The sequence below is a fragment of the Gadus morhua genome, chromosome 18 (assembly GCF_902167405.1).
Source record: "Gadus morhua chromosome 18, gadMor3.0, whole genome shotgun sequence".
Classification (NCBI taxonomy): domain Eukaryota; kingdom Metazoa; phylum Chordata; class Actinopteri; order Gadiformes; family Gadidae; genus Gadus; species Gadus morhua.
The window spans coordinates 21,197,940-21,222,157 of record NC_044065.1 but is presented as its reverse complement, the minus strand read 5'-3'; the positions used below and the strand labels follow the sequence as shown (position 1 = coordinate 21,222,157).

At 44.5% G+C, this 24,218-nt stretch overlaps 1 protein-coding gene across 4 annotated transcripts in view; it reads left to right on the top strand.

The window, feature by feature from the left end:
- ryr2a (ryanodine receptor 2a (cardiac)) overlaps window positions 1–23,819 on the top strand; it is a 168,591-nt gene extending 144,772 nt beyond the window's left edge. For all 4 annotated transcript variants that reach the window (XM_030340489.1, XM_030340488.1, XM_030340487.1 and 1 more), the window contains 23 exons: window positions 171–275; window positions 1,370–1,451; window positions 1,829–1,987; window positions 2,236–2,390; window positions 3,017–3,232; window positions 3,428–3,700; window positions 3,904–4,110; window positions 4,217–4,516; window positions 4,765–4,832; window positions 5,173–5,320; window positions 7,055–7,141; window positions 7,886–8,137; window positions 9,495–9,625; window positions 9,880–9,922; window positions 10,198–10,331; window positions 11,719–11,779; window positions 12,072–12,218; window positions 13,539–13,673; window positions 17,249–17,405; window positions 18,374–18,438; window positions 18,873–18,973; window positions 19,337–19,388; window positions 20,038–23,819. In XM_030340489.1, the coding sequence (XP_030196349.1) occupies window positions 171–275; window positions 1,370–1,451; window positions 1,829–1,987; window positions 2,236–2,390; window positions 3,017–3,232; window positions 3,428–3,700; window positions 3,904–4,110; window positions 4,217–4,516; window positions 4,765–4,832; window positions 5,173–5,320; window positions 7,055–7,141; window positions 7,886–8,137; window positions 9,495–9,625; window positions 9,880–9,922; window positions 10,198–10,331; window positions 11,719–11,779; window positions 12,072–12,218; window positions 13,539–13,673; window positions 17,249–17,405; window positions 18,374–18,438; window positions 18,873–18,973; window positions 19,337–19,388; window positions 20,038–20,133 (3,174 nt within the window). In that variant the 3' untranslated portion in view covers window positions 20,134–23,819. The remainder of the gene's footprint in view (window positions 1–170; window positions 276–1,369; window positions 1,452–1,828; window positions 1,988–2,235; window positions 2,391–3,016; window positions 3,233–3,427; window positions 3,701–3,903; window positions 4,111–4,216; window positions 4,517–4,764; window positions 4,833–5,172; window positions 5,321–7,054; window positions 7,142–7,885; window positions 8,138–9,494; window positions 9,626–9,879; window positions 9,923–10,197; window positions 10,332–11,718; window positions 11,780–12,071; window positions 12,219–13,538; window positions 13,674–17,248; window positions 17,406–18,373; window positions 18,439–18,872; window positions 18,974–19,336; window positions 19,389–20,037) is intronic.
- Window positions 23,820–24,218: the final 399 nt, after the last annotated feature.

The window sequence follows — 24,218 nt, the reverse complement described above, 5'->3', positions numbered from 1 at the left end:
GTTAGCATGCCAAACGCCAGCCCCCCAGCTAGCATTTAGATCCAAGATGGATGCTACCAGGTGAGGCACCAATTTCTGCCACATGTTCTGCCTTCCTGAAGGCTCCTCCTTCATTCTATTGGCTGGAAGATGTCTGACGTGCGTGTTCATGTTGACGTGTCTCCCTCCAGGGCCCGTGCACAGGGAACCAACAGAGTCTGGCCCACAGCCGCCTGTGGGACGCGGTTGTGGGCTTCCTGCATGTCTTCGCCCATATGCAGATGAAACTGTCTCAGGTGGGTTTGGGTGCGAGGTGCGTGTTACCATGCACAAGCTCAGTCTGTGAAAAGAGCCGACATGTCAGCCCCAGGGCAGGGGACATTCACGCTGGTTATAGGGGCCGGAGGTAAGAGTATAGAGTTGGAAAGAGAGACAGCGGAAAATAGAAGAATGAAAGAAAAAGAAAAAAGGCCCTACCTCTCTGTTGTCTCCCTCCCTCTGCTCCTCCCTCATTGAGATGTGATTCATTTCATGCACCTGTGATTGACAGAGGTGATGGACAATGATGAAGTAGATGGAAGAGATTGGTCTTCACTAGTGGAATTTAACCCAGAGAGGTGGAAATTGTCTCACAACGAGTTAGTTGGGATCTGAGCATTTCACTCACTTATATTTGATGGATTGCTGCGCCATTGCTAATAAATAATAGCTCTTAAATCGTACCTACTGCAGATTTAAGTAGTTTAAAATAAAGTCTTTCAAGGCCGTATTGAAGTTAAATGGCTCCCGTCTGGCCCACTAGGACAAACAGCACATCCCTTAATAAATATGTTATGTATTTAGGGATAGCAAAAGCTAAATAGTCCTGTTTGAAAATTACTACTGCACAGTCTCAAAGTTTATAGACGTGGCGCAGGAAGTGCACGAGAGTGAAACTGCTCCCCGTTGTGGTTGCCTTCAAACGGGGTTGAAATGCATCGCTTTTCCCGTAGAGATGTTTTAAGAAATGTGTATTATAGGCTGTACTGCAAACCGAAAGTCCCATTCCTATTTATGGTTAAAAGGTTATAACTACCGTTGATTTCAACAACGTTTTTAAACACGCGTTGAACCTTTACCTAAACCACATCTTTTGATGGCAGTTCTTCTAGGCTTATGTTTTTATCTATCTGAAAAAGGTAGCCAATGGCATAGTTCATATTGGAATTAAAGTAGCATTTGTTTCTACAAATGGTCAATGGGAAATTCAATGCTCATTCTCCGTCATAAAGTTACCATTTAATGGGGCAGGTTTTTACTTTCCCTCCCTATGAGACTTTTGTACGATTGTCTGATCGGTTTTGATATGTCCGGCCAACCGAGGGCACAACCTGTTACTGTCTCCTTGCAGGACTCCAGTCAGATAGAGTTACTGAAGGAGCTGATGGACCTCCAGAAGGACATGGTGGTCATGCTGCTCTCTATGCTTGAGGGTAGGTCTGAAGATAATCTTGAATTAAGGTCTGAATAAACTTGTGTCATGTCAACATTCCATCACATGTGCTCCACAGACCATATCAGAAAATGTGAAAAGTGAAAATAGTGAATTCATGCTAGTGTTCAAAATGTTTATTGTGATTGTGAGGGTGATTTTCACCACTATGACTACACTTTGTGATTCTATCTTATATCATCATATACTCTCCTCTTTGTAACAATGGTTGAAATAACCTCGGTGGCGCTTGTGGAACCTGGAGCTCCTTGTTTCGAACCTTAGGGCCCCCACCGTCAGCACTCCCCCTCTATAACCTGGCTTCATACTGCTCCTGGATCTCAGTCCTGTCATGTGTTCTCCGACACCACCCTTTAGGTAACGTGGTGAACGGCACCATTGGCAAGCAGATGGTGGACATGCTGGTGGAATCTTCCAACAACGTGGAGATGATCCTCAAGTTCTTCGACATGTTCCTCAAACTCAAAGACCTGACCTCCTCGGACGCCTTCAAGGAGTACGATCTGGATGGCAAAGGCAAGTAGCTGGTCCTACCTGGGTCTAGGCTGGGCAGGATTTAGTCTACGCAGGAGTTAGAACATGCAGGATCTAGACTAGGCTAAACAAACACGAAACATTTGATAAATGGTCTCAAATTTACCCACATCCAGACCGAAGTTAGGTCATTGTTGGTACCGTGATTCTAAATGATTATCATCTGACTGAGGCAGTGGACCCTACCGATTGGTGAATGGAAAGTTAGACGTTTATATGTTGATCTGCAGGCGTGATCTCCAAGAGGGACTTCCATAAAGCCATGGAAAGCCACAAGCACTACACCCAGTCGGAAACGGAGTTCCTCCTCTCCTGTGCAGAGACGGACGAAAACGAACTGCTGGACTATGAGGAGTTTGTGGAGCGCTTCCACGAGCCGGCCAAGGTACCTTCAGGAGGATATTGCTCGGGGTTGGCCGCATATGTTGTGACGTTCTATAGCTAGTACATTCCCCATTCCTTTCTAAATCCCAGCTCAGATCAGATATTTTTGACAAGACTGCTTGCAACTGATGGCTGCTTGAAACAAATCACAAGATAAAGTTCTGAAACTGGGCCTTTGAAATCGACGCAGTGAGAAGCGGTATGAAGCCCTATGTGGCTACTTGCGCAATGCTAGCAGCTGGGAAAGTAAAACACTCCAGGGACTGTATTTTACCTGGAAAGAGGCTTATTGAAACTGGTTGGAAACAAAATATTACAGTGATATTTCTGCTTGTTACACAGCTATAATTCCCATAAATAGGCACTGTAGCTTACTTTTGTTATCTTGTCATGTTGTGGTAAATTATCGGCCATGTTTAAGTAGCTGGGAGGTACGGCAGTAGGTTCTATTAGCGCACTGCGTATTGAGGTCAATCTCCTGAGATGCCAATCAACGGCGGTACGCTCTGCAGCCGTCCAGGTCACACCGCCTCCACGTTCTCTGTTTCGTCTCGTCACAAATCTCCTATCAGAACTGGGCTTGAGGTGCAGTCCGTCCATCGATCCATCTCCAATGTCTTCCTTCAGGACATTGGCTTCAACGTGGCAGTTCTGCTGACCAACCTGTCAGAGCACATGCCCCACGACACACGGCTGCAGACCTTCCTGGCGCTGGCGGAGAGCGTGCTGGACTACTTCCAGCCCTACCTGGGGAGGATCGAGATCATGGGGAGCGCCAAGCGCATTGAACGGGTTTACTTCGAGATCAGCGAGTCCAGCCGGACGCAGTGGGAGAAGCCCCAGGTCAGTGTTCAACTCAAGTAATTGTTGTAATACAACTTGTCTAGTCCATTTATTTCAAGCTCTCTCTAGAGGCACAGTCAGACCAGACTAATCTCTTCCTTTGGTTGCATGTAAGCAACCAGCATGTACTGTTTGCGTCTCCGTCCTAGTTCTTTGGCATGTGCCTCACCCCCTGCTGCTCCTCCCCCCCGCCAGGTGAAGGAGTCGAAGCGACAGTTCATCTTTGACGTGGTGAACGAGGGCGGCGAGAAGGAGAAGATGGAGCTGTTCGTCAACTTCTGCGAGGACACCATCTTCGAGATGCAGCTAGCCGCGCAGATGTCGGATGCGGGCGAGCGCTCGGCGGTGAAGGAGGAAAGCGAGCAGGAGCGGCCCGAGGAGGCGGGCCCCGAGACGGGCTTCTTCTCCGTGGCCACCCTGCGGACGGCGTTGCTCGCGCTGCGCTACAACGTGGTGATCGTCATGAAGGCAAGGACCGATGGGGACGACGGCCGTGATGCGTCATGAGATGAGCCGTTATAATCCACACCACAACCAGAACCAGAACTCTCATCCCCACAAAGCGTTTCACTCATGAATGGCCGTGGCATTTCTCACAAGAACTGCACTCCGGTAATATCCACAGCACCCTTTATGTGTCACCAGATTAATGGTCCCCTGCTTGTTGTCAGGTGCTGTCGATGAAGAGCGTGAAGAAGCAGGTGAAGAGGTTGAAGAAGATGACTGTCAGGGACCTGGTGACCACGCTGGCCTCTTTCTACTGGTCCACGCTGCTCCGGGTCCTGTACGTTGTCTTCAGCGTGGCCAGGGGCTTCTGCAGGATCACATACAAGAGCCTGATGGGAGGCAGCCTTCTGAACGGCGGCAGCGCCATGAAGGCACGTTGTACCGTCTCCTTGTCTTTGTGTTGTGTACAGACCCTGCGTGTTGTATTCAACAAACTGGACCTTCTTGTCCGTGTCTGACCTGAATGTGCTCCTCCAGGTGTCGGAGCTGCTGGGCAGCCTGCCTGACCTCAGCCAGGATGAGGGGGTGCGTGGGGAGGGGGCGGAGCCAGAGAAGAAGTCCTCAGACCGCGCCTTCCACCCCGAGGATGAGCTGGCAGACCTGGCCATCAACACCGGCGAAACCGAGGTTCTGTCGGACATCTTCGGCCTGGACCTGAGAAGGGAGGGGGGCCAGTACAAGCTCACGCCCCACGACCCCAACGCAAGCCTGACCCACCTGCTGATCTCCCCTCCCCCCGCCGCAATCCCCTCCCCGGAGCTCAGACAGAGGCACCAGGTGGGGTTGTCAGCTGGTGCTTTACGTTGGCTGTGTACTCGCCAGTCGCCAATCGTTCTGTTCTTATACCGTTCATTTAGTGACGGCTGGCTCTCTCAGTTATTTTCTAATTCTAACCATCTCTCGCTCACATCCTTAGTCATGTATTAATCATTCCCATATTGCATGTAGCGTGTCTGTCTCTGCATGATCTCTATGATGGACATGGTTTTAATCTATAAGCATCAATAAAATCACATCTCTTCTAGATAAAGAGTTCAGGCTTGGAGGACAGCGAAGGAACAGCAGAGACCAGCCATGAGTCCAAGAAAACAGGGTATGTCAAATGAGCCAAAACCAAAAGAAGTGTTTGTTAATTGTGCTTGCACTTTTTCAAGCACAATTAAGTGCAATTGCTTCAAATGAGTAAAAGCTAAGACTGCAATTAATTTCATTAGATATTCACAGATACTCTTTGAATAATGCTCAATGGGAATTGAATGCGTTGCCCTGCTTTCGAAAGCTACCTAGAGATGGGGGAGCTTTTTACTTTATCTCCCTACTGTCCTTCAAGAGAAACAAGGCGCGCAGTATGTGTATCCATCTTTAGCTCTAGTCTCAGTCCATCCATGTTCATCTGATCTAAGCTTCTGCACTACATGTCCTTGTGGCTTAAGGCCTGAGAACGAAGACAAAGACAAAGTGAAAAAAGAGGCGATGGCTAAACAGAAGATCCGACAGAATTACATCTTCAAGTCTGAGGAACCAGACCTGCAGGAGTCCGTCTTCTGGAAGAAGATTATCGCCTACCAGAGGAAACTGTTGGTAGGACGCGATTTTCATTGATCTTATTATTCATTATGTTGCAAAAATATGCACAAGATGGCCAAACATTATAGGATGAGATTGGACATACAAAGATTGTTTTAAAAAAAAGGGTTACAAAATCCCTTTCACATAGCTGCAGACCACTATCTGATTGTAGATACCCAAAACTGAAAACGAAAAAACGGATAGAATCTCAAACACAAAATGCAACTGAAAACGAAGAAACGGAAATGCAGGACCATATTTCGGTGCTATAGAGTATATCTCCAAGGACTTCAATGTTTGTGCTACTGGTTAGAGGACACAGCAAAGGGGGAAGATTTAATTTCGTGAATACATAAGTGAATACATCTAGTGCATTATCAGTTGGTAGCCCTATAGTACAATTGGGCAACAGCACGACATCTGATGAGTACCTGAGTCAATATTTGATGTAAGTAAAGTAGAGCAAAGATAGAGATTTTTTAAGTCGATTTAGGTAATATCTCCAAATAAAAACATAAATCTAATGCAAGTCAATGCAAAATTGAAGATATAAACTTTTTGAGACACAAACGGGTCGATATCTTGAAAACCCATTGTATCATTTTGACACTTGCCCCCTCTATTGGAAGTTCAGCATGCAATATATGGCCGCCAGATAGCGCTGAAGAACCTGTGTTCTGATTGAAGGCAATTTACAGATTTCCTCTGAAACCGTCTCGGCTATTACAATCAGAACACTTATTGAGTGTAAACAGCATGTTTCATTGCAAAATGGTGCCCAGACACTGGATTATCCAATTGTGGTGGTTTTATTTGATCAAACACAACTTTGATGACAAAATAAAGTAATCTATACGATGATAAAATAAATGAATAAACGCTTAACAAGTGCGTTTTAAGGATTTCCAACCAGGAACTGAACTTTAAAGAATATGAATACAAAAAAGAATCCAGTCCAAACCAAACAAAATTAGAAACGGATTAAAATAATCCAAACTCAAATCAACACAGTGTTGCTCATGTTCTAAGGATCTGATGAATCATGTATCTAATAATCTATTACGAATTGTATCTGACACATTGATACTATATTGCCAAAGGGATGAGGTGTGAACACATTAAACATGAGGTAATCTGCGTCATGTCTTGCTGCCTCACGTTACTGAGCCAAAGGGATAAATTGTGAACACATTAAACATGAGGTAATCTGCGTCATGTCTTACTGCTTCATGTTACTGAGCAGAAAGGATGAGGTGTGAACACATTAACCATGAGGTTATCTGCTGTCTAACGGCTTCATGTTACTGAGCAGAAGGGATGAGGTGACAATCCCAAAAGTTGCCACAGGTCTGCCTTAATGTACGCACAGCACAGTTAGCCAAACATGGTCTTGTGTCGACACAGCCATATGCTTTGGGTCGTAGAAGTGATTGTGTTGGAAAATGAGTCGTTAAATAGTCAACAAAAACAATAAAGCCCAATTAAAAGAAGAAACCAGCGACCCAACTTGACTATGCCTCCCAAAGACACCTCAGGCCTTTCGAATCATAGGCCAGGCTTTTAAATGGTACATTAGAAACATCCAAAGTATAATCCCTCCGTCCCAACCATGTAATGCCCTGTCCTTGTATCTCTCCCCTTCAGAACTAGCGCTGTTCTTTAGTGTCCTGTCCTCCTTGTGGCTCTCCCCTTCAGAACTAGGGCAGTTCTGTAATGTCCTGTTCTCCTTGTGGCTCTCCCATTCAGAACTACTTTGCCAGGAATTTCTACAACATGCGGATGCTGGCTCTGTTTGTGGCCTTTGCCATCAATTTCATCCTCCTCTTCTACAAGGTACCGGCTTCCCTTTGGTCCATTCTCATTATCCATAGTTCAGCTGATCCATTATTACACATCTTTTATTTGTTGTATTTGAGGAAACCCATGCCCATATAGATGTTACTGGTCAGGGTGATCAAACCATCGTATCCCTGTCTCCTGGCTAAACTGAAGCCCCCATTACCAAAATGGGATTCGCATAATGACCATGTCAAATATATGGAATACATTTCTAATACTACAGTGTTTAGTGTGAGGATGCGTTGCCCGGAAGATAAACAACAGCAGTAGCCCTTTGAGATGTTCTACAGTACTTCTCACCATAGACGGATGAGCATTGGCATATCCAGGTGCTACATTGACAATGTTTATATCCTAGCAAGAGCTTGCTCATTGTTAATGCTCTCGGCAGAATACAATTCCTTTTTTTTAACAAATTGGATTGGATTCACTTTATTGTCATTGTGCAGAGTACAACGAAATGAGGTTTTGTGACCAACCGGAAGTGCAAAGGAGCAGTAAAGTGCAGTTTGTACATGAATTATCAGAGAATTATCAGAGCAGCATAGAGTTACAATAAGTGCAGTAAATATAAATAAATATAAATATAGTAATATAAATATTCAAGTAGAGGGTCTGAAATGATCTTGGCAACGGATGTTTGAGTGGATCCACGGTTGTGATGGTTTGATCGGCAAGACCGGTATTGCCCTTTCATTACCACAACAAGAACTAGTGTGATCCGACCCCCTCCTACAGGTGTCCACGTCCTCGGCCGTGGTGGAGCAGAAGGAGCTGCTGTATCCCAGCAGCCAGTCCAGGGTGGAGTGGGCCACACTGGAGGAGATGGAGGGCCGGGCGGCCGAGGAAGGCCGGGAGGCCCCCAGGCCGGTCACGGTGCACTTCGTCCTGGAGGAGAGCAGCGGTTACATGGAGCCCACCCTACGTATCCTGGCCATCATGCACACGGTCATCTCCTTCTTCTGCATCATCGGCTACTACTGTCTGAAGGTGGGCTCCTGGTTGCAAGCTCAGCTCTGGTGTTCAGTCGGCCAGTCAGGGGCCCTCGGAGAGGGATGTAGATGGTGATGATAGTGGTGGCATTTTGGAGATCTCTTAATATATTGATGTAGAGTTGTAACTTCAATGAGAGCAGTTACAACAATGGTGTTGTTAATACAATGCTTGGGAACCAAACCCCAAGCTAATCCAATGACTGAAAATTATTCAAATCATTGTGGACGGCAGACTTTCCCTCGGCTAGTTCTAATGAGCGAATATGATCTGGCTGTGGGTAAACTGTGGTTATCCATAATCAGAATCATTATACAAATCATAATACATGTTATTAAATAGTGCAGAGACCCTTTTCAACAAGTAGCAGACGAGGTGTGGAAGGTTAAGCGCCGAATATGGTCCCACGTTCACGCAACGAAAGGGGGTTACGGAACCTCCTTGCGTCCACCGCAAGGGCCTGACATGCGCCTCTCAAAAATGTTAACCTTCCGTTGAGGCGACGCAGCAGCAAGGGCTCTGATTGGTCCGCTTACTAAAATCTGACGCAGAACCATAAAGGTTCTTGACTGCGTCGAAGCGTCTGCGTGGTCATTGCGTTGCGTGACCGTGGAACCATAATCAGCCCTTTAATCATTAGCCCGGCTGTGTGATGGGAGCTAGCGTAGCCCGGCTGTGTGATGGGAGCTAGCGTAGCCCGGCTGTGGGATGTGAGCTAGCGTAGCCCGGCTGTGGGATGTGAGCTAGCGTAGCCCGGCCGTGTGATGTGAGCTAGCGTAGCCCGGCTGTGGGATGTGAGCTAGCGTAGCCCGGCTTTGTAGGAGGGGTGAGTGGGAGGGGTTCTGGGAGCAGGAAGATTCTTGTAACGAACATATCTGTTGTAGGATGTCATTTTATTGACATTTATTTAACGTTAGGGAAATCGCTATAGTCTATATACAGGTTATTTTAACTCACAAGCTAAAATGTCAATAATTTTGATTTACTGCTAAAAGCTGCTGTAGCTCAGATTGGAGAGCGACAGATTTTAAACAAGGATAAAATGTCCTCTGGCCCTCCCTCACTCAGTTTTCACCCTTCATAATTGTTGCCTTCAACTCACTGGGGACTAACAAGCAAAACGGATTGCCCAACAAAGAGGTGCCCTGATTGGTCAGAATTGAGCCGGGGGGGTCATCTCCTACCCCATCTCATACTGAGGCAGGCGACCCAAACGGATCTCCTCAAAAAACCAGTTCACTCACTAGAAGCTTTACCAGAAGGCATTTCTACCAAATGACCTTCAAATTGTAGCTGTTGAGTGGTGTCCACAGCTGCTCTGAGGAGGTTCAGACTGTGTGATTGTACGACCCAGGTGCCGTTGGTGATCTTCAAGCGTGAGAAGGAGGTGGCCCGCAAGCTGGAGTTTGATGGCCTGTATATCACGGAACAGCCGTCTGAGGACGACATCAAGGGCCAGTGGGACCGACTGGTCATCAACACACAGTGAGCTGCACTCTACTGCTCATGGCTGTGAACGAAGACCACTCACTAATGCTGAGATGCACTGATATTTACACACTACTGTGTGAGCGTGTGAATTAAAAAAAACATTGTTTAGTATAATAATTGCATCTATCAATATAACAATCATTTAAAAATATAAATCGATTAACAGGTCAGTATCTATGAAGGGGGGTCGATGTCTTCTATAAATGATTATTATTCACTTATTAAGGTCCTTTTGTTTTGGTTTTCAGATCTTTCCCAAACAATTACTGGGACAAATTTGTGAAGAGAAAGGTTAGTCAATTCAATCGGGTATTTGTATGAATAACGACAGATAATTCTAATTGTTATTTAATTATCTCCTTCATTTTCATGATCTTATCCATGACTCTTTGTCCCTCCCTTTAAATACCTCTTTACCTCTCTGATGAACTCCTGCATTGATCCTTTGAAAGTTTCTGTGAAAGATTGGTCCCAAACAAGCGGAATGAGAAACTGACCTGTACTCCACTGTGAGACGGGTAACCGGGAAGCACACTGACCACTGTGTCTCCCCTTCTGGTTGCTAGGTGATGGATAAGTACGGAGAGTTCTACGGCCACGACAGGATCAGCGAGCTGCTGGGGATGGACCGGGCCGCGCTGGACTTCAGCGACTCACACGAGAAGAGGAAACCCAAGAAAGACAACTCATTAGCTGCTGTGTAAGTAAGAGTGTGTGGTAGGGTGAGTGTGTGCATGTGGATCATGGGTCTGGGTTTTGAATGTGTGTGTGTGTGTGTGTGTGTGTGTGTGTGTGTGTGTGTGTGTGTGTGTGTGTGTGTGTGTGTGTGTGTGTGTGTGTGTGTGTGTGTGTGTGTGTGTGTGTGTGTGTGTGTGTTTAGATTGTGTGATTGTGTGTGTGTTTGGATTATGCGTGTGTCTGTGTGTGTGTTTGGATCATGTGTGTGTTTGGTTGTGCCGGTGTGGGTGTTTGTATCTTGTATGTGTATGTGTGTGGTTTGGATCGTGTCTGTGTGTAGGTGTGTTTGGATCATGTGTGTGTTTGTGTGTTTGGATCATGTGTGAGTAGGTGTGTTTGAATGCTGTACCTGGTTTGGCAGGTGTAGAACGTGTCCCCTAAGGTTTAACTTCTCAATACCTTCTCAAACATCATTTCATTTGACAGATCTATTAGAAGCAGTCTTTTCAGATCAGATCGCTTGCCTGCCTTGTTCTGGGTGGGTGGTTCAATTCCCTGCTGAAGGGGCGGTGTGGTGTGCAAGAACCAACGTTACAGACTGTTTTTAAAATTGGAAAAATCGGTGTGTGTGCCCTTATGTGTGCATGTGTGTCTGCACCAATGTGTGTTGTCGCCCGTGTGTGTGTCTTGTTGTGTTTGTTTGTTTACTCAATTCAACGACAGACTCTGCGTGGGTTGCTTGCTTCTTGGCTATCTTCGGGACAAACTGTTTAGCATTCAACCCCTAAATCTTTATTTTGTTAAAAAAGATACAGAAGTTTAATTTGAAAAGCAAAGTAGTGAAGGGAAATTGGAAAGGTTTGAGAACCTTTCCATTTTCAACGGGGCGTGACATCAATGCTAGGGTGTTTGAGTGGGGTGCGTGTACATTGTGTGATGAATGAGTGGCGTGAGTGAATATGTTTACATTGTGTGATGAGTGTTTGAGTGGCGTGAGTGAATATGTTTACATTGTGTGATGAGTGTTTGAGTGGTGTGAGTGAATGTGTTTACAATGTGTGATGAGTGTTTGAGTGGTGTGAATGTACGTGTTTACATTTTGTGATGAGTGTTGTTGTGCGTCATACGAGTGTACATGTCACAGTTACCATCTGTTTGTAGTCATCTCAGAGGATGTGTTGAAATCAGACAGCAATGCCCAGACCTCGGGTATGGTGTCCATGGGCAGACGAGAGAGGATAATACTGTTCTGAACATACACAGGATCCACCTGCACTCACACCTTGTGTGGCGATACTTCTCCTTCCATCCCACCTGTGAGGGTTTATATTCCAACAGGTTTGAAATAGATGAGTGTTTATGTGTTAGCGATTCATGTTGTGTGCTGTAACAGCTTCCTTCTTCAACAGGCTGAACTCCATTGATGTTAAATACCAGATCTGGAAACTTGGGGTGGTGTTCACTGATAATGTACGTATACACGTTTTAGTATTACATTGTGTGATACTACTGCATAAGTGACATATGACCCATGAATACAGTTTATTAACCGTAGTTAGTACTCAACGATATATATAACATTGGTATAGTCATTTTGAGATATTTGAATGTGAAAATTGTATATATGATAGCTCTTAAGTAGAATTGAATGATAAGTGACTAGTGTTATTCTCTTACTGTAGCTGTTACCCCTCATCCCCTGTCCTTCCTGTACCTGGTCCATGACCATGTCTATTATTCTCTTGACTGTGTTCATCTGCAGTCCTTCCTGTACCTTGCCTGGTACATGACCATGTCTATTCTGGGACACTACAACAACTTCTTCTTCGCTGCCCACCTGCTGGACATCGCCATGGGCTTCAAGACGCTGCGCACCATCCTGTCCTCGGTCACGCACAACGGCAAACAGGTCCGTCCTCACTGAGGCTACCGTCCCTCCTCTCTGTCTCACTGATACTACCATACTACCATCCCTCCTCTCTGTCCTCACTGATACTACCATACTACCATCCCTCCTCTGTCCTCACTGATACTACCATACTACCATCCCTCCTCTCTGTCCTCACTGATACTACCATACTACCATCCCTCCTCTGTCCTCACTGATACTACCATACTACCATCCCTCCTCTGTCCTCACTGATACTACCATACTACCATCCCTCCTCTGTCCTCACTGATACTACCATACTACCATCCCTCCTCTGTCCTCACTGATACTACCATACTACCATCCCTCCTCTGTCCTCACTGATACTACCATACTACCATCCCTCCTCTCTGTCCTCATTGATACTACCATCCCTCCTCTCTGTCCTCACTGATACTACCATCCCTCCTCTGTCCTCACTGATACTAACATACCTCCTCTCTGTCCTCACTGATACTACCATACTACCATCCCTCCTCTCTGTCCTCACTGATACTACCATCCCTCCTCTGTCCTCACTGTTACTACCATACTACCATCCCTCCTCTCTGTCCTCACTGATACTAACATACCTCCTCTCTGTCCACACTGATACTACCATCCCTTCTCTCTGTCCTCACTGATGCTACCATCCCTCCTCTCGGTCCTCACTGATACTACCATCCCTCCTCTCTGTCCTCACTGCTGAACCCCTTCAGCTCTTTGTTAGGGAGTTCGATTATCTTTTCACATGCCAAAGAAGAATGTAGTTATGGTAAAAGGCCGCCTTGTATGACATTTGAAACTAAACTTTACGAAACGATCAAGTAATCAAACCCAGACCACAGACTATATATACCAATATCTTTATCATTATCTTAATATATTTATCTTCATATAAAGAATCAGTGGAAATTCAGTCTGCTTCTGTACAAAATTGTAATTTCCGTTTGATTCCAAAAACCTCTTCTTTGAGAAGAGCTTTCTTCTCAAACGGCTTTGGATTGCTCTGTAGATTGCTACTCTTTCCTTGGGCAGACCATTATCTTTCATTTACAGACTGTGGCGCCCCTTGTTGTAACTTCCTTGCTTTAGGACTTTAACGTTTTTTTAAATTATTTAAAACAATTATTTAAAACATATTTACTTTATCGGTTTCATTTGACAAATGGACATTTAGAGGATTGACGATGACAAGCTTGGGGTGTCCGACATTTACGAATGAGGATCTAGTTGTGATTGAGTCCCTGCCCTAGTCTTCCCTCTGTATGTACGATGTACAGGTGTAAGGTGACCATGTCCTGCTGTCTCCCTCTGCAGCTGGTTCTGACGGTGGGCCTGCTGGCGGTGGTGGTGTATCTCTACACCGTGGTGGCCTTCAACTTCTTCAGAAAGTTCTACAACAAGGGTGAAGACGGAGAGTCGCCCGACATGAAGTGTGACGACATGTTGACTGTGAGTAGTGAACCCTCCCAATGCTCTTTATTAAGTATGATGACATGTTGACTGTGAGTAGTGAACCCTCCCAATGCTCTTTATTAAGTATGATGACATGTTGACTGTGAGTAGTGAACCCTCCCAATGCTCTTTATTAAGTATGATGACATGTTGACTCTGAGTAGTGAACCCTCCCAATGCTCTTTATTAAGGATGATCAGTGTTGGGGAGTAAAGGAATACATGTACCAGCGTTACGTATTCAGAATACAAATTATAGCTAACTGTATTTTTCCGTTACGGTTACAATTTAAATATTTGGTATTTAGAATACAGTTACATTGTTGAAATCAATGAATTACATGACGCTACTTCTGTTTCAGCAGTTTATTCGTGCTTTCACACCAACAGCATTTAGTGCGCACTAAACGAGTTCGGTCCCTTGGTTCGGTACGTTTGCGTTGGTGTGAATGCAGCCACCTCACTTCGATGTGAACCAAATCAGCCGACCGCGACCTCCCTGAACAGCTGGTCTCGGTTTGCTTCCAAACGAACCCTGGTACGGTTCGCTTGAGATGTGAAAGCGAACGCACCTCGGTCCGATCCAGTTCTACAAAGCATATGCCTCTTTGGACGTAACAGGCACCCGCTCAGCCGCGCGCATTATGGGAATTATTGTTTGATTAGCAGTAACTACAAGACTAGTAGCAAATTGTCGGACCGTCAGGGAATTTGGACAGACTCCAACATAAAACGTATGCTGGAAAACACACATAAAAATGCCGATGCATTTAACACATTCAGCACCATGGTGAGGGAGAAGGAGTTAGACCGGTTCTCTCTCTCTCTCTCTCTCTCTCTCTCTCTCTCTCTCTCTCTCTCTCTCTCTCTCTCTCTCTCTCTCTCTCTCTCTCTCTCTCTCTCTCTCTCTCTCTCTCTCTCTCTCTCTCTCTCTCTCTCGTGACGACATGTTGACTGTGAGTAGTGAACCCTCACAATGCTCTTTATGAAGTGTGAATCTTATCTATCCTCCCAAGGCACATTGACAGTTCTTATTGCTTACTGCAATATTCTGAAATATCTGGAGGTTTAAGCCCAAGGCACACACAGCACAGACTAAGTTCATATTTGCAGCACAACCCAAAAAAGACAGGTCACTCCTCAAGGCCATCCAATCTCTGTACTCCCAAAGCAAGAGCTGTGTCCGCTTTCTCTGCAGCAAGTCGGTTTTGTTCCCGGTGGTTGTTAGCATCCTCCAGGGCTGCGCCTTGTCACCATTCCGGTTTGTGATTTTCATGGACAGGATATCGAGGCGTAGTCGTGGTGGGGAGGGGTTGCAAATCGGTGGTCTGAGGATCCCATCACTGCTAGTAGAAGATGATGTGGTCCTGATGGCATCATCGGCCTGTGACCTTCAGCACTCACTGGATCGGCTAGCAGCCGAGTGTGAAGCGGCTGGGATGAGGATCAGCACCGCTAAATCTGAGGCCATGACTCAGCAGGAAACCGGTGGATTGCCTACTTCGGGTAGGAAATAAGTCCTTAGCCCAAGTGAAGGAGTTTAAGTACCTCGCGGTCTTGTTCGCGAGTGATGGTACGATGGAGCCTGAGATTGGCCGGAGAATCGGCGCAGCGGGGGCGGAACTGCGTTCGCTTTACCGCACCGTTGTGACGAAAAGAGAGCTGAGCCGCAAGGCAAAGCTCTCGATCTACTGGCCGTTCTTCAGTCCTACCCTCACCTAGGGTCATGAAGGATGGGTTTATGACCGAAAGGACGAGAACGCGGGACGGTACAAGCAACCCGAGATGGGTTTTCACAGGAGGGAGGCTGGCGTCTCCCTTAGGGATAGGGTGAGAAGCTCAGCCATCTGTGAGGAACTCGGAGTAGAGCCGCTGCTCCTCTGCTTAGAAAGGAGGCAGTTGAGGTGGTTCAGCTGGTAAGGATGCCCACTGGGCGCCTCCAGGCACGTCCAACGGGGAGGAGACCCGGGGAAGACCCAGGACTAGTTGGAGGGGTTATATCTCGACACTGCCCTGGGAACGCCTCGGGATCCCCCCTTCAGAGCTGGTCAATGTGGCCCGAGAAAGGGAAGTCTGGGGCTCCATGCTGGAGCCTCTGCCCCCGCCACCCGAACCCGGATAAGCCGTTTGAAGATGAGGATGAGGAGGATGAGGAACCCAAAAAAGCCTCCTGTTGTTTAAAGACATTACTTGGGGCAGGGCTGCGTTGTCTGGGTGTCGTGTTTAGGACTGAAAACTCCAACATGAAATATCAAAACTTGATTGAGCCTTTGAGCTTCAAGGACGGTTGAAGAACAGCTGCTCTGTGTCTTATCAGAGATAGCACGTTAAGGATTATCTCAGTTACCACTTCAGACCGACTCCTCACCTCATCTGGGGAGAGGAATCCATTTAGATGTTTCAATGCCTTGCTGTTATTGGTTTTGAATGTTTGCCATTCTGAAAGGTACGTTCATCTATTACCAGTTTCAATAATCATTTAAAGAGACAATGAATGATTTACTAATAAATTGCATATTTCGCTGAGGAAACATCAACATGAATGATGATAACTACTAATAGCAGCATTCCCATGAATTAATCTCATCCGTTGATAGTTTGCATTTTGAATGTTTAACTCCAGGTTGAATCTTGTGTTTACTCTAAGTGACTGCAGGGGGCGTGCTTACCCTATGTAGAGGAGTAGAAGTGACACACTAGTGTGAACCACCACATGGCACTCATGTATTATTGTGGCAGAGCTCACCAGGTGCCTAACTCCTTTAGCTGCTTAAACACCTAGGTATCATACTATGTATGAGGACACAAACGCCCAAAGGAGTGGTCAAATCATGACTAATATTGCTGACTTTGAGAGTTGGAAATGAATGAAGTGTCCCAGCTGAGTGGTTGCATCCCTCCAGTGTGTTGGCTTTGGCTACTGGTTGTAGTGGAGTGAGTGCTGGACACCACAGAAGAAGGGAAGAGACACGAGAAGAAAAGCAGTTGAAATGGTGTTTTGATTCTTCCAAGTAAATAAATCTAGATGTAAGTTTGAATAAGGGTCTTACTGGTTGTCTGTAGAGTGAGACTGCGCTGGATGTGTGAATATAGGTGCTCCTGGCTATCTGAAGGATAACTTTTTATGCTCCATTGCAATTTGGAAGAAAGCCTGTGTGTGTGTGTGTGTGTGTGTGTGTGTGTGTGTGTGTGTGTGTGTGTGTGTGTGTGTGTGTGTGTGTGTGTGTGTGTGTGTGTGTGTGTGTGTGTGTGTGTGTGGAGGTCTTGGGGTTGGTGGATTCCATAATAAACAGGCCCATTGCTCCTCTATATGGGTCCATTCCTTGGAGCTCTTCCATTCCCTATTAGGTAAACCTTGGTCCACAGGACCCTAAGTCCCAGCACTAATTGTACAGTTTTCCTATCATTAAGATCTTGACTAGAACAACATTTTTTATTAAAAAATAATGCTCGTCCCTGATATCATCCAATTGTGTTGAACTCTCTCTGCAGTGCTACATGTTCTCGCTGCAGTGCTACATATTTTTGTTGTTTTCTCCAGTAATACATGTTTGTGTTGTACTCTCTCTGCAGTGCTACATGTTCCACATGTACGTGGGCGTGCGGGCGGGCGGGGGAATTGGCGACCAGATTGAAGACCCTGCCGGAGACGAATACGAAATCTACCGAATCATCTTCGACATCACCTTCTTTTTCTTCGTCATCGTCATCCTCTTAGCCATCATTCAGGGTGAGATGCACACATATTTAGACACACACAAACACCTACACATGCACATGCACACACACACCTGTATGCTCCCAGAAATGACATCTACACAGAGATGCCCCAATGTTTTCTTTTCAATAATACTGGGGTTAGGTAAAGTAAAGCATCAATGTAGTGTTAAGTGTTTAGTGTTTAATATTTAGTATTAAGTGCTTGGTGTTTTGTGCTTAGAGTCTAGTGTCTAGTGTCTAGTGCTTAGTGCTTAGTGCTTAGTGTAGCGAGCAGCTACCTGCTAAAAGAATGGAAAAAAAAAGGAGAAAAGTTAACCTGTGAGACCAGTGCACTTACCTACTGGAAATCCGGAGCCAAGTGACTGAACGAAGGCGACAACTTACGTCGGCTAACGGCTTAGCTTCTATCGTGTGAGCCGCTGCAAGCGCCCCGACCCGACGTGCGCGGTTTTGAAACACAGAGCAAAGGTCAGGTTTTTTGAGAGGACGGGAAGATTCGAGGACCAGGACGTGATCCTGATTGTGTCAAAGGCGAGCCAAAACCTTTGAAGAAAAGACACCGACAAGGATATACACACGTACACACTCGCACTCGCGCGCATTCACACTATGTTCACATGAACATTTAATATCAGTTCCACTTGCAACAATTTTCATTTTTGAAGGGCCCCAACGGATACTTCATTTTGTGTGTCATTTGGGTCATTATTTTATAATTTTGTATAAATTAAACATTTATTTTTTATTCATTGTAAAAAAATTACAAGAGTGGCTACTCAACAGTATTCTTCTGCCTGATTCATTATTGCTGCTCAACGTGTTGGCTCCTAACGAATTTGGTGTCTTCTGATACTGGCCGTGGTCTTATTGCTAGTCCAACTTGATATTATACTGTAATTCACTTTTATATTCCTAGAATTGGTTACATTAGTGCTTAGTGTTTGTAAAGGGCTCCCTTTCTGTGTTTGTGGTTCCCAGGTCTGATTATCGATGCTTTCGGGGAGCTGAGAGACCAGCAGGAGCAGGTGAAAGAGGACATGGAGGTAAACAGACACTAAACAGCATTCACACTCACACTCACACACACACACACACACACACACACACACACACACACACACACACACACACACACACACACACACACACACACACACACACACACACACACACGATCAGAAGCTCAAACAACACATAACTGAACAGCAATGAGCCCTGAACTCATTGTGAACTAACTCATAGATGAAGGTACTGTCGGTCAGCTTTAAGAGCTATTATTTGAGGGTCATTTTTTAGAAACCACACAGCTAGTCGGCTGCTAGTGAGTGAAATGTGTTTGAGTTCAGTGCATTTGGCTAAAAGACCATTTGGATTTCTGACCGCTACTGGCTCATTTCTGACCATCCAGGCGCGTCTTACCAACTCTGAACCTTCCCTCCGCAGCCTAACAAGGATCTTTGTGTTTTTCCTCTGTCAGACAAAGTGCTTCATCTGCGGAATAGGGAACGACTACTTTGACACGGTCCCGCATGGCTTTGAGACGCACACACTGCAGGAGCACAACCTTGCCAACTACCTGTGAGTGCAGAGAGAGGTCCACTGTGTGTGTGTGTGGAGGTGTTTGTGTGTGTGTGGGTGTGGGTGTGGATGTGCGTGTGTGCTGAGGTGTGTGTGTTGTGTGCGTGTGTGGGGAAGTTTGTGTGTGTGTGTGTGTTTTTGTGTTTGTTTGTGTTTGTGGGTGTGTGTGTGTGTGTGATAGCATATCAAAGCATTTAAGACTAGCATTTAGATTGAAAAATGCATTGTAAATGAGCTGATCCAGCTGTAGAAATGTGTTAAACATTTATTTTGTAAAAAAGTGACAGAAGAACTCTAGTCTGGGTGTTGTATCAATGTTCTACTTAGCGTTATTCAGTAACCTCTTTTTCCCTTTCCTGGCAGGTTTTTCGTGATGTATCTAATCAACAAGGATGAAACAGAGCACACAGGCCAGGTAAAGAACCACGTTCCTGTTTCGACATGCATTTTGGGTTGAAGGGTTTGAGAAGTGTGAACCTCCGTTCTCCTACGTCCTGTGAGCCATGGACACCTGGAGAGTCAGAAGAACAAGGACATGATAAGAAGAACCAAAGCATAGACACAGAAGAAATGTGGAGCTTCCTATGTTACTCTATGTTACTCTAACTGAAAGGGTACCCCTAAGTCACGCCCCCTCTCAGGTCACTAAACCCTGAAGGGGTACCCCTAAGCCACAACCCCCTCCGGTCATTAACCCCTGGGACTGAAGCACTTAATATATAATTTTATATTATATGTTTATTAATATATAGAGATATAGATCATATATATGTATATTATTATGTAATATTGTTAGTTTGTTCTGCACGAGTCCTATTAATGGAATATTAACTATGTTCTGATATATGTTACATATCATATTATATATGTTATATTTTATGTTAGATATGTTATATTATATATGTCATATATTTTCTTTGTTAGAATATCTATGTTATATGATCCATTGTGATCCATTGTTTGTTAATTTTTGTTCTGCAGGAGTCCTGTGGGAAGATGTACCATGTGATATTAAATGTTATATTAAAGGATATGTGCTATATTAAATATTGTGTTTTCTGCAGGAGTCCTATGTGTGGAAGATGTACCAGGAGCGTTGCTGGGAGTTCTTTCCTGCCGGCGACTGTTTCCGGAAGCAGTATGAGGATCAACTCAACTGACGGCTCTGGAGCAGCAACAACAGACTCTCGTCTTCCTTCCTAGTGACCCTTGGGCTGGTGGTGATACAGCATCGCCCCCCCAACTCGCTCCGCCCCAGCGGCCCTCTGCATAGCATCTCCCCAGGCCCCCCGCCTCCTAAACCTCTGCCCCCACATCGCACGCCACGTCCTTGTCTCTGGATCCTGGCCACAGCAGGGAGGACGGCCCCCTCGTACCGGGATCCAGCTAGGAGCCGATGCTGTCATACAGGCACCCAGTCATGCTACCGCCCCCCTTCTGCTCAGCTTCTGGGGTCAGAGTTCGCTGAACCCTGACCCTTATTACATTCATGGTTCATCACCACGTGTAACTACCACCAACACATCTTTTTTTATATATATATATAGTTTGGTCCTAAAAACAATCCTGTTCAGCTAACTCCTTAGTTTGCTTCTCCGTCATCCTTACATCATCAATGATTTACTTTGACACGACATGTGAAACGTGTTCGTCTTGATATGACGCCTTTAATTTGACTCTGACAAGCAGGACACAGAGTGAAGGCGACAGGGGCACAGAGACGGGGTGATAGGGGCCAGGAGGGGACTTTAGTGAATAAAGAGAGCAGAGAACCTGGTTCCAATGTTTGTAATGCTGACAATGGATGTCAACATAATGATTGTAGACAGAAATGCGAGCGAGATGCCGTTGTCGTTGGAGAAGCGGTTGAATGTGTACACGGTGCATGTTGCATGTGCGTACGACTAGCCCTTCATGCCTCGAGGAGCCCCTAGGCTAAACGGACAGGAAGTGGCCAATGTGAGAGAGACTAGTGCCTTACTGAAGCCAGGGAAGAGCTATGCAAGATGGAGAAGGAGATTAAGGGAACAGTTTTATAGGTGTGTGAGAACAACAGAGTACGGTCAAGCTGCGCTTGAAATGCAGTCAGTCAAAAACCACATTGTAAATGGCAAGGTCAAATGTAACAGCGCTGAACAATCCAATTAAAGCTGCTGTAGGTAGGATTAGAGAGGATTAAGAAGGGATCATCTGTGATGGACAGGCAAGATGGATGCCCGTCCAAGTTTCATCCAAGGCAGGCAGTCAACTCAAAAGCAGATATTCTGACCGAGCGTTTCACTCACAGTACTACCCACTGCACCTTTTAAGACCAGAATAGGGACCCATTTCCATGACATGAGGAATGAGATGAGGGTAGCACAGTGTGGTGACTAGCAGCCCAAAGGCACTACGTTCCATCCTCAGCAGGCTAGCGCTATGCTTCCACTCACCTGTCCTTAAAGACACATCTTAATTCACTTAGTCACTTTGGACCGAAGCATCTGCTAAATGACTAAATAGTCATTTTGAATACTAATATATTTAATCTACAGCTTAATATTATTCTCTTGGCGGTTCATTATTTGTTCAATTGAATCCCACCATTCATCAAAGTACTCCTACCTGTTAGTTAGTTGTTCTTTATGTCTCTGGTTTGAAATCCCTCTAAACCCCCAGCTTCTCACCCCCGCTGAGATGTGATTACATCCCTACAGAACCCGGAGACAATGCAATAGACTGTAGGTTTGACTCTTGACATTTGCAATTTATTTGAGCAACTGTGGAAACATTTAAACAATTCTCAGAATTCAAAGACATGCTATATTAGAATAGCCAAGTGTAGAAAATATTCACCCTTAAGCATTTTCTATTTGACAAACCTTCAGAGCTGTTCTACTTCACGGTTCTCTCAACAACAGGAACACTGCTGTTGACATCATGTGGCTTTCTATAACCGGGTCCGATTTAATTTGTTTTCTATAGTAGGCCTACACTTTTCTGTAGCAAATTGCTAAACCTTTCATAAAAATAAATTTGCCATACGTCATGAAAAGATAATACTATTAATTAATAGTAAGTGATGTTATTCTTTAGAATAGTAAGTGTCAAAATACAAAAGTATTGTAAGATAGGTTGAGAACATCAATTTCTTTTAGTGGATTCGGATTTTGTAATCATAAAGACATGTTATCAGTAAGTACCCAACTCTCGAGACTGTGCGCATGCATATAGGTGTATGGATGCGTGTGTATGAGTGAGTTTGTAGGGGTGTGCATTGGTGCATGTGTTTGGTTGAGTGAGTGTGTAGGGGTGAGTGCGCGTGTATGGGTGAGTGAGTGTGTATAGGTGAGTGAGTGTGTATGGGTGGGAGTAGTAGCTCTTCGAGTTAGGGATGGGATTAAGAGTCTTTGTAAGGGAACATCTGAAGCGTCTACATTGGAAATGATTTGAGGTGGAAACTAAGTTTACAAAGCAGCGCAAGCCATGGAAATTCACGCAGGCTTTGTTTAAAAGTTCAAATCTTGGCACTAAGAATATCTTGCTTAAAGAATGCGACTAGATAGATAGGTTAAACAATGTACGTTGTTGTTTGAGATTTGTTTTCAGAATGCACAATACCCGGCGGTGAGGGGAGGCCCGCGGGGGGCCAGCCGCGGCCTGTCCTCTGCTCTCACATGCTGTGTTTTCACGCTTAAAGGGAACTTCGAGCAACGAGGAAGAGTTTTAAAGAAACACTTGAAGTAGGCATTTTTCATTAGTGTATCGTTTATTTCCGTGATGCTCTTATGCAATACAACCGATTTCCTCTCTTTTTATCCACCTTATCCAAAAAACGACAGAAAAAAACAAAAAAACATTGCATGTTTATTATGCAAGTGTAATGGAAGAGTTTATGACAAAACAAAAATAAATGATCTATGTTAAGAAAAGGTTTTTTTTAGAGTTCTTTAAAATATTGGTAAGACCTATGTCTAATATTTGATCCAGGTTTTGTGTGGCTGCCCTTGTATATTTACAAATCATTGGCCAAGAATGCATCCATATGAAAAGAGTAAATCTTGTTATCTAATTTAACTTATAATAATGGTCTGTGTTTAATGTTCTATAAGTTAACAAAAATACTTTGATGGTTTGTTAAGACTCCAGCAATTGCCATTCACGGACTTCATATAGTAGAAGCTGACTGTTGTAAAGTGAAATTGTAAAACATACAAAGTAAAACATCTTATAGGACATTTTATTTGCCAATTCATTGTTTTCTGATTTGTTTTATAAAGTTATAGGTGAAGCATATTTAAATTGCTGGTGAGTCTTAATGCTTAAGATACCATATTATAATAGAGGTATAATTTATTGGTGGACATCTTTATGGCAAAGCCTAAAATCCATACAATGCTAAACTATGGATAGCTTTGAAATGTGTGCTAACCCATATAGTCAAGCGCTATATGAATCACATAATATTGTTCAATTTTATGGATTGCAGATGTATGTATTTTATAATATAGTATAATCTACCAATCTCATGATATGTCGATGTGATGTCATCAAATTCAGTTTAAAACCTTTTATTATATTTTCTTGCATTGATGATCAATGTGAAGTTACTGCAATAACATGATCAGCGTCCCTCTGAAACACTCTACTATTAAGGGGTATTTCTTCAATGTGTACTTTTATTTTCTTGCTTTTGTCATGTTTATTTTCATATTTTATTTCACATGGAACAGTACCCTTCAAGTTACGTATGTGTGACACAAATGTGTACGAGTGACTGAACACAGGAGGAAACGAGGGATTTGCATGATTTTGATGTGTAGAGAGATGTGTATTGCTGGGAATTAAAATGCAGCACAATGAGAAAGAGTGCAAAAATCATTTTTATTTCATCTAAGATGAGACCTGAGAAACAACCAAAATAAATTCACCTTGTAGGTGTCATGTTTGAGTTTATAGAGGTTATGAGTTTAGAGTCACACGATCTAGAACCCCAGTATGCAGGGAAACCAGTTAAACCACTGAAATGTTGGAGCTTACTTTCTCTTGGGATCTGCATAATTTACAATCTTACAATTTTTTGGATTATCAAATAACAAATAATTATATAGTGACGGGTTACAGTGTAGACGAGATGTGTGCAGGTTACACACACACACACACACACACGTATTCAATATGTAAAGTGATATTAATGCAGTGAACCACCAATATATGGCACAATGCGTTGAGGCAGCTCCAATGCTCTTACCGTGTAGAAATCCAT